At 51.3% G+C, this 13,526-nt stretch overlaps 2 protein-coding genes across 2 annotated transcripts; one reads left to right on the forward strand and one right to left on the reverse strand.

Annotated features, from left to right (window-relative positions):
- Positions 1-2,376: 2,376 nt before the first annotated feature.
- Positions 2,377-5,724, forward strand: ACET3X_002111 (uncharacterized protein; the record flags this gene model as incomplete). Its single annotated transcript, XM_069447478.1, has 4 exons — positions 2,377-2,602; positions 2,652-5,079; positions 5,126-5,654; positions 5,704-5,724. 4 exons carry the CDS (start codon positions 2,377-2,379, stop codon positions 5,722-5,724), a joined length of 3,204 nt encoding a protein of 1,067 aa, XP_069312353.1.
- A 1,296-nt stretch (positions 5,725-7,020) lies between these two features.
- Positions 7,021-8,490, reverse strand: ACET3X_002112 (uncharacterized protein; the record flags this gene model as incomplete). The annotated part of the gene is made up of 1 exon (XM_069447479.1): positions 7,021-8,490. The coding sequence occupies one exon, from the start codon at positions 8,488-8,490 to the stop codon at positions 7,021-7,023; it is 1,470 nt and encodes a 489-aa protein (XP_069312354.1).
- Between the last annotated feature and the right edge of the window lie 5,036 nt (positions 8,491-13,526).

A 13,526-nucleotide genomic window follows, 5' to 3' on the forward strand; every position in this document is an offset into this window, starting at 1 on the left:
TACGAATGATCCAGAGATTGAAGAGACAACTCCTATCCACGAACAAGCTGCGCCATACCTACTCGCTATAGCGAAGTTTCCAATCGATGCGCTTAGCGCAGAATGGAGTTTTGGTGTCAATAGGTCTATTGACACAGCACACCAGCGCCGCCTCTGCGAGATCTTTAACGAAACTGGTATTCTTCGACGAGACCCTAGCCACCAACTGCAGATTGCCTGTTCTAAGGAACACGTAGAGCAGATGCTTCATCATCTGAAGGTGGAATTGCCAGCTCAGAGCACAGTTACTTCTGCCACGTTTGCGGATAAGGAAGGATTGGAATGGCCGTCGTTCAAGAGCTGGAAAAGCGTGACTGGAGGGACAGCGGAACTTATTACGGGTCACCATCGTGTAGAGGCATTCAAAGAGTATCTTCGCCTTCGGCAGTTAGGAGAAGAGGAGAGGTGGTGGGTGTGCCGCATCTACGATAAAGGCGGGTGCCCCTTAACGCGCGTACTGTGAACAACAGCCCCTAACCTTTTTAGACACGCTACCACCAGACACTCGTGTTAAACTTCGGGCGAATCGGGCCGATATTACGCTCCCTGACAATCATGGCCAGATATGGTCCGAGTTAACCAGCCTGTTCTGCACAAACGCCAATCTCTTTCAAGGCTCAAGCAAGTCAGTTGAGAAAGAGATGAGAGAGCATCTTCAGCTTAGTAGCCGCGTCAAGTTCCCAATACGGCGGCTAGTTACCCTGTGGAGAAATCAAAACTGGCAGCCCCTGCTTACGCGTTGGTGTTCTACCGCAATTGGGCAGGCAACGTTTAATCTCTCCACTTTTGAGTGGATGGCTAGTTGTCGGATAGATGACGTATGTGTAACCCGCCGCCGAAATACTCTGACCTGTCTTGCTAATCTACTGTCTAGCATTGGTTCGCTGCGTTTGAGAACGTACTTCGCATCTCTACATCTATTCGAAAGCAGTATGGGGTTGACGCCAGTTTAGCAGACTGGAACACGCTAGCTAGCCTGCCCCAGGCACGAAGTCCCCATGACGTACAAGACCTGTTCTACCCTGGCGAGGAGTTAGACAAGGATCCTGGCCCTTCCCATACGCGCCGGCAGGGCTTCTTCCCAACTCTAAGCAATGAGGCCTACCATGCGCTATACTCCACTGTACTTTCAAAGCCCACACACACGTACACAAACATCCTCGCTCTCTTAAAAACCCCGAAGAAAGAGGGGAAGCTTATGAGGAGTATTATGACCCACGTCAGCCAATGGGTAAACAGCGGATCCGCCAAGGTGTCTGACAGCGACAACAACAAACCCGCACTGCGGAAGTATCTAGTGCCCGTGCTGCAGAGCAGGCATGCCGGCCAGGCTGATCAAAAATCTCTTGACCTCCAACAAGAAGTACTGCAACACGTACAGCAAAATGCGGAAGCATTCACAAGCTCTATACTAGACCGCTATATTGACGAGTACCCAAGTGCAGAGATCAAGAACTACGGCGCACGCTTCCAGCATAAGGTGTGGAGAGAACTGCTGTCAATTGTGACCAGTTTCACAGGGCCAACCTTGCACAACAAGCACTTGGCGTGCCTAATTCAAAGCGATACCTACATAGCGCGAACGCCTACAATCGCACAAATCGCGTGTGATGCTATCTGTCAGGTCCCTGAAGTCGTCAACGAACCTGCGCTCCAGTCTACTAGGGCAGCAAACGACTTGCTAGAGACAATTCAGGTCGCAATCACTGAATGGATGTCTAGACACACTCTAGAAGACTCTGATAATACAAGTCAAGAGGTTCCGCTGCCCGCAAGGCACTCTAACGCCGAGTCTAGCAGAGAGAGAGAGCTCAATCTGACAGTCTCTGAAGCGGCACGTAGCGTTTCAGCACGGTCGAGTTCGGACCAGCTTACCCCAGAGCTAATTTCTCACCCCTCAACTGAGCCGCGCATACCCAAGGCATCCCAGCAGACCAAAGTTCAAAACAGGGGGATTGAGGACTTGAGTCTAAGCGACCTTGCTGCAGCCCGAGAGAAACACCGTCAGAAACGCACCCTTAGCGACCAGGTAGCTGTAAAGGGCAGTGCTTCTCTAAGCGAAAAGACCCGAAAGAAACACCGTAAGAAACACACCCTTGGCGACCAGGTAGCTGTAGAGGGCAGTGCTTCTCCAAGCGAAAAGACTCGACAGAAACAACGAGGGGCTTGGAGGAAGTAATCCGTATCTGACCCTAGCCCTAACCCAATAGACACTGTTCCTCTCCTCTTTCCTCTGCACTGGATATTGTGATTCTCGATCATCATCTATCGATCTACCCTACAAGATCCTCAGCCCTTAGCCAACGTACTATTTTATATAATACTGTTCTTATCATCATGTCTTTAGATCTTGCACAACAAAACGATAGCGATTACGATAACAGCAGTGCTGGAGAGGAGGACGGCCTGTACCAAGATGTGCAACCTGATGAGCACGATAGAGAACCTGACGAGCATGATGGAGAAGAATACCACGAGAGCAGCCTTGGGGACGAAGACGCAATAGCGAATAATCAACTTACCTGGGCTATTGACCACAGCGGAGGTGACCACCGACTACCTGGTGAGTTTAAGAGCATCCTACTTGTACGCATATAGTAACTACGTAGTAGTGAAGGGATTTATCAAGATGATAGACAGCCCCGAATTTAACGGCAGTAAGGCTATTGGAATGCTGCAGAAGCGATACACGATAGACTACGGATCGAGGCGCGTTGGGTCCCGACCAGCCAAGCCTGAGGACAAATTTATCCCTGAGTTCCACCTCGACCTTATCATTATCATCGGCCGGCCGCTCCAACCCATTGTGAAGTTCTCTACGTTCTTCGACCACGTAACAATCAGCTTTAAACACTGGCGAGCTCCATACAGCGCTAAACACAGCCACGGACTGTCGTTTGATATGGAGCATCGTACCTTCCGTCTTGCAAAGGGTGGAACGCGCGAATCTTGGTTTATTGTTATGCACCCTGTCGATAGCACAGTAGACCCTCTTCTGTCAGGCAGCGAACGTCGCAAACGCCGCGAGAAGGCGTCTGAGCACAGCGCTCTCAAACCCTCCCATGCCCTGTTCCTTACGTCGTACATTAAGAAAGTCTTCCTTACAGGCGTATTACTTGGAGAGGGTGTTGAGGCTTCTTGGAAATTGGATGGACCCCAGTCGCAATCGATCTCAATCGTCAAGTGGGAAACGTTCCAGGAGCAGTTCATGGAAGGGTGGCCAGAGTACGTGCGCAAGAACACGCAGGATCCGTTCTGGACTGAGAACCTGCCAGCGTTCCATGCGTATGACTACGGGCAGAACCTTCCAATTGAGTTGTCTACTGAGCAACTCAATAGTCTGCCTAAGGAAACCCGGTTGCGCCCTGATGACGAGACGTCTGACTCTGATGACGAGACGTCTGACTCTGATGACGAGACGTCTGACTCTGATAGCGAGACGTCTGATTCTGGGAATGATTTGTCAAACTCTGGGAATGATTTACCAAACTCTCAGAATGATTTATCTAACTCTGAAGACGCGGCGGCTAGGTCCGAAGGCGGCGCAGAGGGGGCTACGCCCCCACAGAGCGGTACACAAACAGGCGATCCAATTCCCCCGCCGCACGACCATCAACAGCCGTTTGATAACTACACACAGGATCTTCTACGCGCACTAGAGGACAAGTATAGACTGGAGAGCATTGAGACGGTCTCCTACGCGCTAGCGGTCGACATCCACTCAATAGCATCTTCCAACCTCCCTAACGCCTCTAATGACGTCGGTGTCATTCTCGCACCTGCGCGCTGCCTCCTTGCCAATCGCAACAACGTTGTTCGCCAATACCAACACCCGCGCGACTTTACCTTCTACCCTCTTGCCTTCCATCCATCGTACGGCAACTTCTCCTCCGCGCAGCCCCCAGCATTCCTACGCGACAACGTGCTCGCTGTAATGGAGGACAACATGAGCTATCAGAACAACGGTGCGAGCGTGTTGACTAGTGGTTATTTTCAGGCGTACTCCAACATTAAGCGAACTATACGCCATAGCCCCGGCAACTTACTTGCTACCAAGGGCATTGCCACGGCTGCCCTGACGCTGCCAGATCAGGATGGCAACCTAAACCCTCGGGTAGCGGCGAAGCGGCAGCGTTTACTGCGGAAATTGCGAGGCGAACAGACTCCTGATAACCCTACGTCTTCCCAACCGTTCGCTCGCGAGCAACAGCGGATTAAAGCCGCTATAAAGGAAGAACTGTACGCGTTTAGGATGGAGCAAGTTCTGTCTGTGCAGGTGTCGCAGTTAGCTGACGGTCAACGGAATTTTGCGACAGTGCTTCAACCTATCCTCCAGCTAATCCGGTACTTCTCGCTGGAACAACCTACCTACATTGATGTCCTCTTCGCGTTCAAAGAACGCATCTTTCCAAAGGTTCTCTCCTCCTTTGCTAGTCTGTTCGCGCACGCATCAGACGAGTTTTATCGTCGCTTCAAGGCTGCTGGCTCTAAAGGGCTGCCTTTTGCCCTAGCGGAAGGTGTGGCCGCATTCGATCGCCTTGGCAGCTACTGCTTTACTGGGTTCCCCCGGTCTTTAGTGGGCTCAGTGCTCGGGCCTCTCTGCACCATAGAAAGCATTGAGCAGGGTGGGTGGCCGTTTATCGACCCCAACATGCTCAATCTGCAAGGCAGTGGCCATGCTAACCTAGTGCGTTGGCCGCGCATGGACAATGGACGACCTATTATGATGCACGTTGCTTCCATTCGCCACCACTATGGGCCCCAGGTTGCCGCTTATTGTCACAGCGAGGTATGGTTCCGTGAGCTTGGTGGGCTCACAGGTAAAGGGCCTCGTGGCGCAGAAGAGTTCCTAGTAGAGGTGCTCGAAGAGATGTGGAAGCCGCAGACAATCGCTTTCGTAACACACCAATTCTATCGCGCTCTGAACAAGGGCGGACGGGGCAATGCTCAAAGCGTAAGCCTAACAACACTGCAGGCACGACAGGAGGCGCAAGAGCAGGTGACGCGTTGGGCTGAAAGCGAGCACCCCTTCTCTGCAGGGTTCGTGCAATTAGCGTTTCAAATATCAGCCGCTAACACAGTACAGGGAGTACGAGTCGATCTTTCCTGTCTTTTATCCAGAAGCGACTTCGGGTTTGAGAAGCCAGACGCGACGCGACTTTGCGCAAGAGCTCTACTGGGAGTGTGTTAACAGCCATGGCCAATCTAGTAGCTACCTCTTTTCAAAGAACGCGAGCTGGTTCACTGTGTTACGCGCTGCCGTGCAACACGCCAGGGCCAAGGCGATGAAGGAGGAATACTGGATCAGCGCCATAATGTCAGCTCTAGCGGCGTGCCGCATTGACTGTGTGCCTGGTTCATACCATGGCCGATTGAGCTACCGGAGAATGACGCGGCTAGTCGGTAACGTTCCGGCCCCATCCGCTATAGCGGCGAGACCGGGCAGCCTCAAGCGGGCAGCGATTGAGGCAGTACACCAAGCAAAGCGGCGCTCGCAAACAAAGAGTACTATCGACTTTGGTTGCCAAATCCCTTTTAACGCCATCCCGCCGCTAGTTGAAAAAGGTTTTCAGCAGTTGGACGGCCAGTTCTCAAAGTCCGGCATGAATCAGAAGGTTCGTGAACACTACCACAGAGCACGTCAGTGCCTCATCGAGTGCTTAGGTCAGCCAAAATGCGATCTAATGCTCATGTTGGTGTTAACCCTTGCATCCTCTTCAGCTACCCCTACTGTAGCGGTGAATGCGACTGAGTTTTCCAAAGGACCAACCAAGAACTCTGAAATGTTTGCGGCCGCCTTGGTAACAAGAATGCTCTGGTCTCTTCGACCAGATTACTTCCCGTCGGAGGAAGACGATGGTTGGGTGCTTTCGGTACGGGAGATGACGAAGAAGATTGGTAAGACTTCCCTAAGAGAGGCCCTTTTCCCAAGTAAGAAGCATTGCTAACATAGTACTATCTGGGGTAGAGCACAAAGGTTGCAACAACCGCTTCCTTCGACAACTGCAATGGATTCGGGTTACTAGTGGGCGTCGAGACTCCCCAAGGAACAGCGACATAGCGATCAACTATGATTCCGTTCTTGAGAAGAGACGTACAGAGTTAATGCGACTACGGAGCGATGCTAAAGGTTTTATTCAATGCGTGTTTGGTAGTTCTGATTATGCATGGGTTGACCGATGTCATACTATTATACAGGAGTCCCCAGTGTAGAGTAAGCTATTATAGCTTCCACTATAATTTTACATCTTCTCTCCTATAAAACACGTATATACTATATACATCTTCTATCCTATACAGCTTTTGAAGAGATTAATACACGTTACGTAGTGTTATGATTTTTTAAAATATTTCGTATTAACTGTAAATTCAGAAAAACACCAACCCCAATATTAACCGTACTATCGTTGTCGCATGTAATCCGTTTCTTAATCTTAACTGTGTCTCTTCTCTACTATTTACATAATTAACGTAATAGTAAAAAGACGCAGGCACTAGAGAATAGAGCCTGCGAAGTCTACATTGCATTAGTGGCTGAAGTAGCACAGTGTAGAGGCATCCTGTTACTATTCTCCGCAGGCAAAGGTAATAGCACCTTGCGCGGCAACCTTTAAGGAAAAGAGAGGAAGCCGCTATGTGTTTCGCTCTTCTTTGTAGTTATTTGTAGATTTGTAGCCTGCGGTGTTGTTGACTTATCTGTATCGCAATACGACAGCAGCTTCCTAGCAGGCTGTAATCGTCGAGAGCCACGGTACAGCCGGTGACTTAGACGACAGACCTAGCCTAACACTAAATTGGCAAGCTTCCGCAACACGGACGCATACACCCCACCTGCTAATAAGCACCGCTATGACTAGCAACTCTCGTCTACCTCACTACTTCCGTAGAGTGTCGCTAGAAGCTCAGCATTGTGCTCTTCGAGCCCATCACTCTTTTTCCGCAGCGCATAGTTCAGGGTCGTCAGGTAACCCGGTTTATTGTTCAACCTATAGGGCTTACAGGACAGAATAATTCAAGTACCGACATCTGTCGCAATGGCGCCGGCGATGCCGGGATACTTTCCGATGCGTCAGAATCAGTGTCATCTTCGGCTTCGCTGTCTGGAATCTCTGTTAACCCCACCGCCGTAGCTAGCGCATTCGCTTCAATGCTAAGCCTCTCCTTTCCAGCAATCGGCGCACCAGTAATTCCATCCGGCCCTAGCCAGGCTTCGAGGGCCCTGCTTGCCGTGCAAATTTCCGGCCGTTCGCGCTTCACTAGCTCAAGAAAAACATCGCGCTGGTTCTTCCGCAGCACACGCTCGAGCCAATGGTTTGAGACCTCTTCGTGGGGTATGAGCAGCAGCGATCCCCAGCCTAGAGCTTGAACTATGTCGAACCATCGTGTCGCTCGCTTTAGGCGGTAACGAAAGGCTGCGTGGTCAGATTTAGATGGTGATTGGCAAACCAGATGGACCAAATATGTGATAGCCTCTGTTCGTGCCTGGCCCTTCCCGTACCTGTTGCGAGTTCTGTCGTTACTGGCTAGACGATCAGCGACCTGGATTTCGTCGACCTTGCGAGCGTACGCCTTCCCTAGCAAAGCGAAAGCCCAGCGAGTGCCAATGTTTACAGCTGCAAGCATCGTCTCGTACCGTGTGCACATGTCCCAGGCAAAGCAGAATGCATTGTCGGCATCAGTATGAAGTGTTGCGCTACTATCCACTGACTGCGACATTTGCGTCTGGGTAAGAACATAACGATCTACTGGTTTTACCAAGAACGGCGTGCCCTGTTTCCGCCAATTATGCAGGAACTGCGCAGCGCTGTACTGCGAGGTTGCATTTCCAAAAGCACGCGCTTTTGCTAGCATGCTGCAGGCAGTATAGTAGGGTGTTGGCGAGGCTGTATAGAAATCAGCATCTTCCGCGACTTTTTGCTTGAAGATCCAAGAGATCGTCGGCTCATCGTCTGGCGCAATGCTGCCGTACGCCATACGTTCCTGCGCAGGCATCTTCTCAGGCGGTTCCTTTAAGCCTATCGCCTCGAGCTTTATTACACGCGATCTTTCTAGCTTTCTTGTACGCCGTAGCTCTGCAAGACGATTCTTGTTTGTAACTGTTGCGGACCTCTTTACGGATAGAGGCGTCGTCGCACTCTGGTTTTCGCTGTCCTCGTCGCTTGTTCCGCGCTCGTGTCCCCCCTCCGCTCTAGCTGTGTCTTTGCCAGCGTGTACTGTCATAGTGTTGACTTCGCTAGCCCTAGCCGTCGATTCGTCCGCGCTGTCCTCCTGTATTGCTAGGCGGTTTAAGCTGTTGGCACGGATCTCGCTGCGAATAGGCGATGAGGAGGCTGGACGTTTACGGTACGGCACAAGGTCGCCTGTAGCCCTCTGTGCTGATGGCGGTATGCTATCGTCCTTGTCTGAGTCTATAGCCATGCGGTCCTCCGCGATGCCTTCCGTTGGCGTCATTAGCCGCGCTGTAGTTAAGTTTCTAGGCTCTAGAGACTTACTACTAGCAAAGTCCATAGCAGCGCTTGTGAGACGCCCCCAATTTTCTGCGTCAAGTGTGCTGGCACCCAGCGTCTCTTTCAGCAGCCATATCGCATCTAGTGTCGAGTGGGCTATGAAAACCGGCTTGCACGCTTCGTCGTCGCCTACTTCTGGAACGATCCATCCCGCGTATCGTACATCGCCTGGTACACGGCATGGTTCTGCGAGACGACGCGCAAGAAATCTGCTGTAGGACGGGTTAGGTGGGCTGTATGCTAAGTTGTTAGCGACTGTAGCGTCCCACTGTGCAGGAAAGCCTCTTCCGCTGTGTTTATCCTGACAATGGTCACTATCGAGCTGTAACTGATCCATTTTAGAACCAAGGCTGACGCTCTAAGCCAGCGATTAGTGTGTGGGTAGAAAAGTAGTAAGAATAACAGCAGAGAAAAGAAGACGTGGCATGGAAAGCAGGGGGCCAGGGCGTGCCGGCAAGGTGCGGCATATAGTCGCACCGACTAACAAGGTAGAGTACGGTCCCTAATCCCAGAAGAGGTCGCGTCCTTGAGTGTAGAATACATGTTATTTCTCTTTTTAGAGTGCTATTCTTATATAATATTGAATACTAAAGTTTAGTTGTTGAAGACACGAAAGATCTCAAAGAGGTAGTCCTAGATAGGGAGGGTCGCTCTGCCTCGTACATCTAAGAGCGCAGTTCCAAATAATATAACACTAGTATTTGCCTTTAGAGGTGCAGCGTGAAGAAGGTTGGAGCGCCAGCCCTAAGGTAGTTAAAGCGTCCGAATGTTCCAGCTGCAAGGTTGCGATATGGCTTGGGACGCAAGTTGCCGCAACGGTTGGTTGCCAGCGAGGGCAAGTTACGCAGAGACCACGGTATGGCTTCATACACCTACTAACACCTTTTGGGCAACTCTCTGGACTGTCCAAGGTACTGCATGACAGAGTTGTCAACAATCAAGCCAATCAAGCTGGGTGCCCCAGCTTAGCTTGATTAGTGGGTACCTCTACCTCAGCTTAGCTTGATTGGCTTGATGGTTAAAATTAATAAGCTTGGCTTGTTTAGCTTGATTAGCTTAACAAAATTAATCCCCCTTTCAAGAAGCTTAAAAGGGGATAGTGTAGGGGTATCCTTATATAATCTTATCACCACGTGATCTTATCACCACGTGACCTTACTTACTTACTTTAACCTTCTTTATAGAGTATTAATTCTATCAAGCCAATCAAGCCAAACAATCAAGCTAGCTTATAGTAGCTTGGCTTAATTGATTTATACCTCTACTCTAGCTTGGCTTGATTGATACGCCAGCTTGATGCCCCAGCTTGATAGCGATCAAGCTGGCTTGATTGTTGACAAGTCTGCTGCATGAACAGACGGTTGTTGAACCAATGAACAAACTGATTCCTAATGGTTGTCGCTGTAGAGAAAACGTCGAGGTAGGCAGTATACTCAGTCCTGGACGGCACGCTGGGACTCTGCCTTGGCCACTGGTTCCTCAGATCTTCCACGAACGAGTCGATCGCCCTAGTTTGATTCTCCTGAAATGCGGCGTGCAATCCTGTCGTGATGCTGCTGTTCAGTCTCCGATTCTCGCTTTGGTAGATTCGCTTCATTGGAATCTGCAAACGCCTTGGTGTTGCACAGCACCGTGTTCCGAATCGCATTCTTGTTGAAGTCCTGTCCCTGGTCTAGCTCGTATTTCAGTGCAGTAGGTGGCTGTACCGCCGAGAGCTTATATACCCTATAGGCTGCAGCTAGAGCCTGTATCGCATCCATGTCTGACTTTTCGGCGTAAGCCGTCGTACAAAACTATGTCATTAGATCACGATATGGCTTGGGAAGCAAGTTGCCGCAACGGTTGGTTGCTAGCGAGGGCACGTTGCGAAGCGGTTGCGATATGGCTTGGGACGCAAGTTGCCGCAACGGTTGGTTGCTAGCGAGGGCACGTTGCGAAGCGGTTGCGATATGGCTTGGGACGCAAGTTGCCGCAACGGTTGGTTGCTAGCGAGGGCACGTTGCGAAGCGGTTGCGATATGGCTTGGGACGCAAGTTGCCGCAACGGTTGGTTGCTAGCGAGGGCACGTTGCGAAGCGGTTGCGATATGGCTTGGGACGCAAGTTGCCGCAACGGTTGGTTGCTAGCGAGGGCACGTTGCGAAGCGGTTGCGATATGGCTTGGGACGCAAGTTGCCGCAACGGTTGGTTGCTAGCGAGGGCACATTGCGAAGCGGTTGCGAAGCATGGAGTAGTATTTAGTGTGGTAGGTTGCATTCGGCCTGACTCGGAAGACCACGCGCCCGCAAGTCAGGCTGACAGCAGCGCTTCCACTCACAACGTTACCTAGGTACAGCAGTAACTTGCTATTGCTAACAGAGGCAACTTTCTAGGCTTCCTACAGTGGCAGCAGTAGGCAATACGTACAGCGTTACTCTATGTTAGTCTGGTGCGCCTATATCGGTACTGAGTCATGGGATCGATTTTGTACTACAGACTACTTGAGAAAGTTACAGTATGTCTCCGCGATTTCCGGGCAGTCATTCCTTCAAAGTATCTCAGTCTTGCGCCTTTATCGTGCTCTGAAAATAGCCTTTAGCTTGGAGGTTCTTGACTATCCTCATGTCAATGGTGTCTCGGCATCCTTGAGGGGCAGTAGTTGTCAGCCATTCAACGAAGACTTCGGCGAACCTCGTATTAATGCGATGTTGGCGTTTCGCAGCCTGTTCAGCAATATGCGCGTTACTCTGAGGCTCAAGACCATGCAAGATGTTGCCCTCTGTAAGCGATATTGACTGACACATCGCGCCCGTTGCACCCACGAGAATATAGACGCCATCGTCGACCTTGCCGCCCCCCTCATCCCAGACCTTCTTCCACTTGGGTACTTCCTTGTCCCGTGTCACGGCGTTGTAGGCATGAACAACGTGTTTCTCTCCAAACGTTTGGCAGATGTAAGCGTAGATCAGAGCACGTGACAATGTCGAGCTCGCGAGTACGACGTACTTGGCTCTGTACTCTAGGGTTTCTCCTTGGTGTGCGCGAGGACGGGGATGGGGAATGGTCGTCTTCTTGTTGCGTAGCTCTTCCAACGTCTTGTGAATGTATGCGACCTTGGCTGAGCCCTTGCAAGCCTCCAATGCAATGTCCCAGATGAATGAGTGTCGAATTGTGTCGCTGTTCACAAGAGCTGTGCGGAGGTTTTCGTTGTTATTACTGAGACTGCGGTGAGGGTCGAGGATCCGATCTCCGATAAGCTGGTCGGCATCCCAATTGTTGATTGCGGCCATAAGGTTAGGAAAGATGCTGACATGTCGCGCAATGCGGTAGGCCTCGGAGTCTGCGACTGCGCCTGGGGGCATGGTGGGCTTGGACTTCTTGCTGCTCTCTCCCCCTTGGTCTTCCCAGGCCTCCACTTCCTTCTCGTAATGCTGTTTGACCGCGGCTAGCACGCGAGACTCTTCTTGTTCCACGTTAGCGAAGTAACACGCATCGTGCTGCAGATACGTGAAGTTGACAGTAAGCTTTGCTGTGACAACGTTGAGGGGTTTGCGCCAGGGATCCAGACTGTCGGTGTCGCGCATTATGAAACACCACCGAACCATGTCCCGAAAATTGTTCAGCATGTCCTTGATCTCGCCGGACTGGAGTTGCTTGTCGAGCGCGGACTGTACTTTGTTCTTTTCCTTCTCGGTTTTACAACGCTGCATCCCGTCGTGATACTTCTTGTAGCTATTGAGGAGCTTTCTCCACACTGCAGTACAATCTACCCCTTTCAAATTGGCTAAAGCTTTGGCGCCTGGATCGGTGGACTGCTTTTGTACTAACCGCTGGATCACGTGGTCGGCGAATCCTAACACCAGGTCGACCCCGTTCGTGAGAGCTGTGCCCGTCTGACCTACTATACCAGTACGATGATCATTGGGCCTGTAGTCCAAAATGGGGTCGATGATGTGGGTGTAGGTTTGAGTTTTTGTACCCGGGGCGGTATGCAGCTCGTCGACCATGATTATTGCAGCGCAACCAACGAATGTGACCAACCACACCTCGACCCTCACACCTTTGTCGTCTGTCCATATTTGCATGCGACGAGCCTGCCAAGGGCCGAGACCATCAAGCGCAGGCAATCGTGAAGTGTCCATATGCGTCTTGGCGCACAGGCTCAGCTGTGCTCTCAACGCCGCCCTCTTCTTAGTATGCCTCTTGTCGGTCTTTTCTAACTGTTGTTTTAGCCTCTTGTACTGAGGGGGCGCAGAGGTATCGACAAGCGTGCCAAAGATCTTCGTCTTCCAAGACTCGCGAGTTGAGACTATCAAGAACCTAACGCTCGTCTTTTGAGGTCTGAAGTCCGATGTCTCAGGGACGCTGTTTGCCCATTCCTTAGTCGGGTTGTTCAACTTCCACACCTTGTTGTACTCCCCATAGGCCAATCGTGATTTCAACCAGTTAGGGCGACGGTTGACTTCATCCCACTCTTTTGGTGTCATGCTAGAGTAGATGCTGTTCTTCGCACCGCCATAACGCTGTACAATCTCTTCGCCCGTACCGTGCAAGACTATCAGCTTCGGTGGCTTGTACTCTGATCCTTGAGCCAAGTGGGCGCTGCCACCCATGATCATACGCCATGCTTGTACCAATGTTTCAAGGCCTGCTGCACTCGCAACAAAGTAGGTGCATCCAAACAGATTCGGCGTCTCTATCTCGTCTCCGTTCGATTTGAGAGCAGTGTAGGGGAAGTCTGGCGTCGCGCTGATGCCGAGGCGCTGGTACGATCTAGCAAAATTGAGATACCATATGAGGACATCGGTGATCGTCTTGCCCATGCCCATGTCGTCGGCGATGACAAGTGCTCCTCGGTCGCCGGCGAGGACATCCAAGCCATCCTTGGCGCCGACCAACTGATGGGGTAGCGGGTGGAAATCTGGGTTTAAGCCGACCCCAGTTCCGAGGTTGATCTGGTCGCCTTTGAGGTCGTCGAGCGCAAGGCCGAAGGTTTGCGCGGC

This window comes from Alternaria dauci, chromosome 1 (assembly GCF_042100115.1).
Source record: "Alternaria dauci strain A2016 chromosome 1, whole genome shotgun sequence".
Lineage (NCBI taxonomy): Eukaryota > Fungi > Ascomycota > Dothideomycetes > Pleosporales > Pleosporaceae > Alternaria > Alternaria dauci.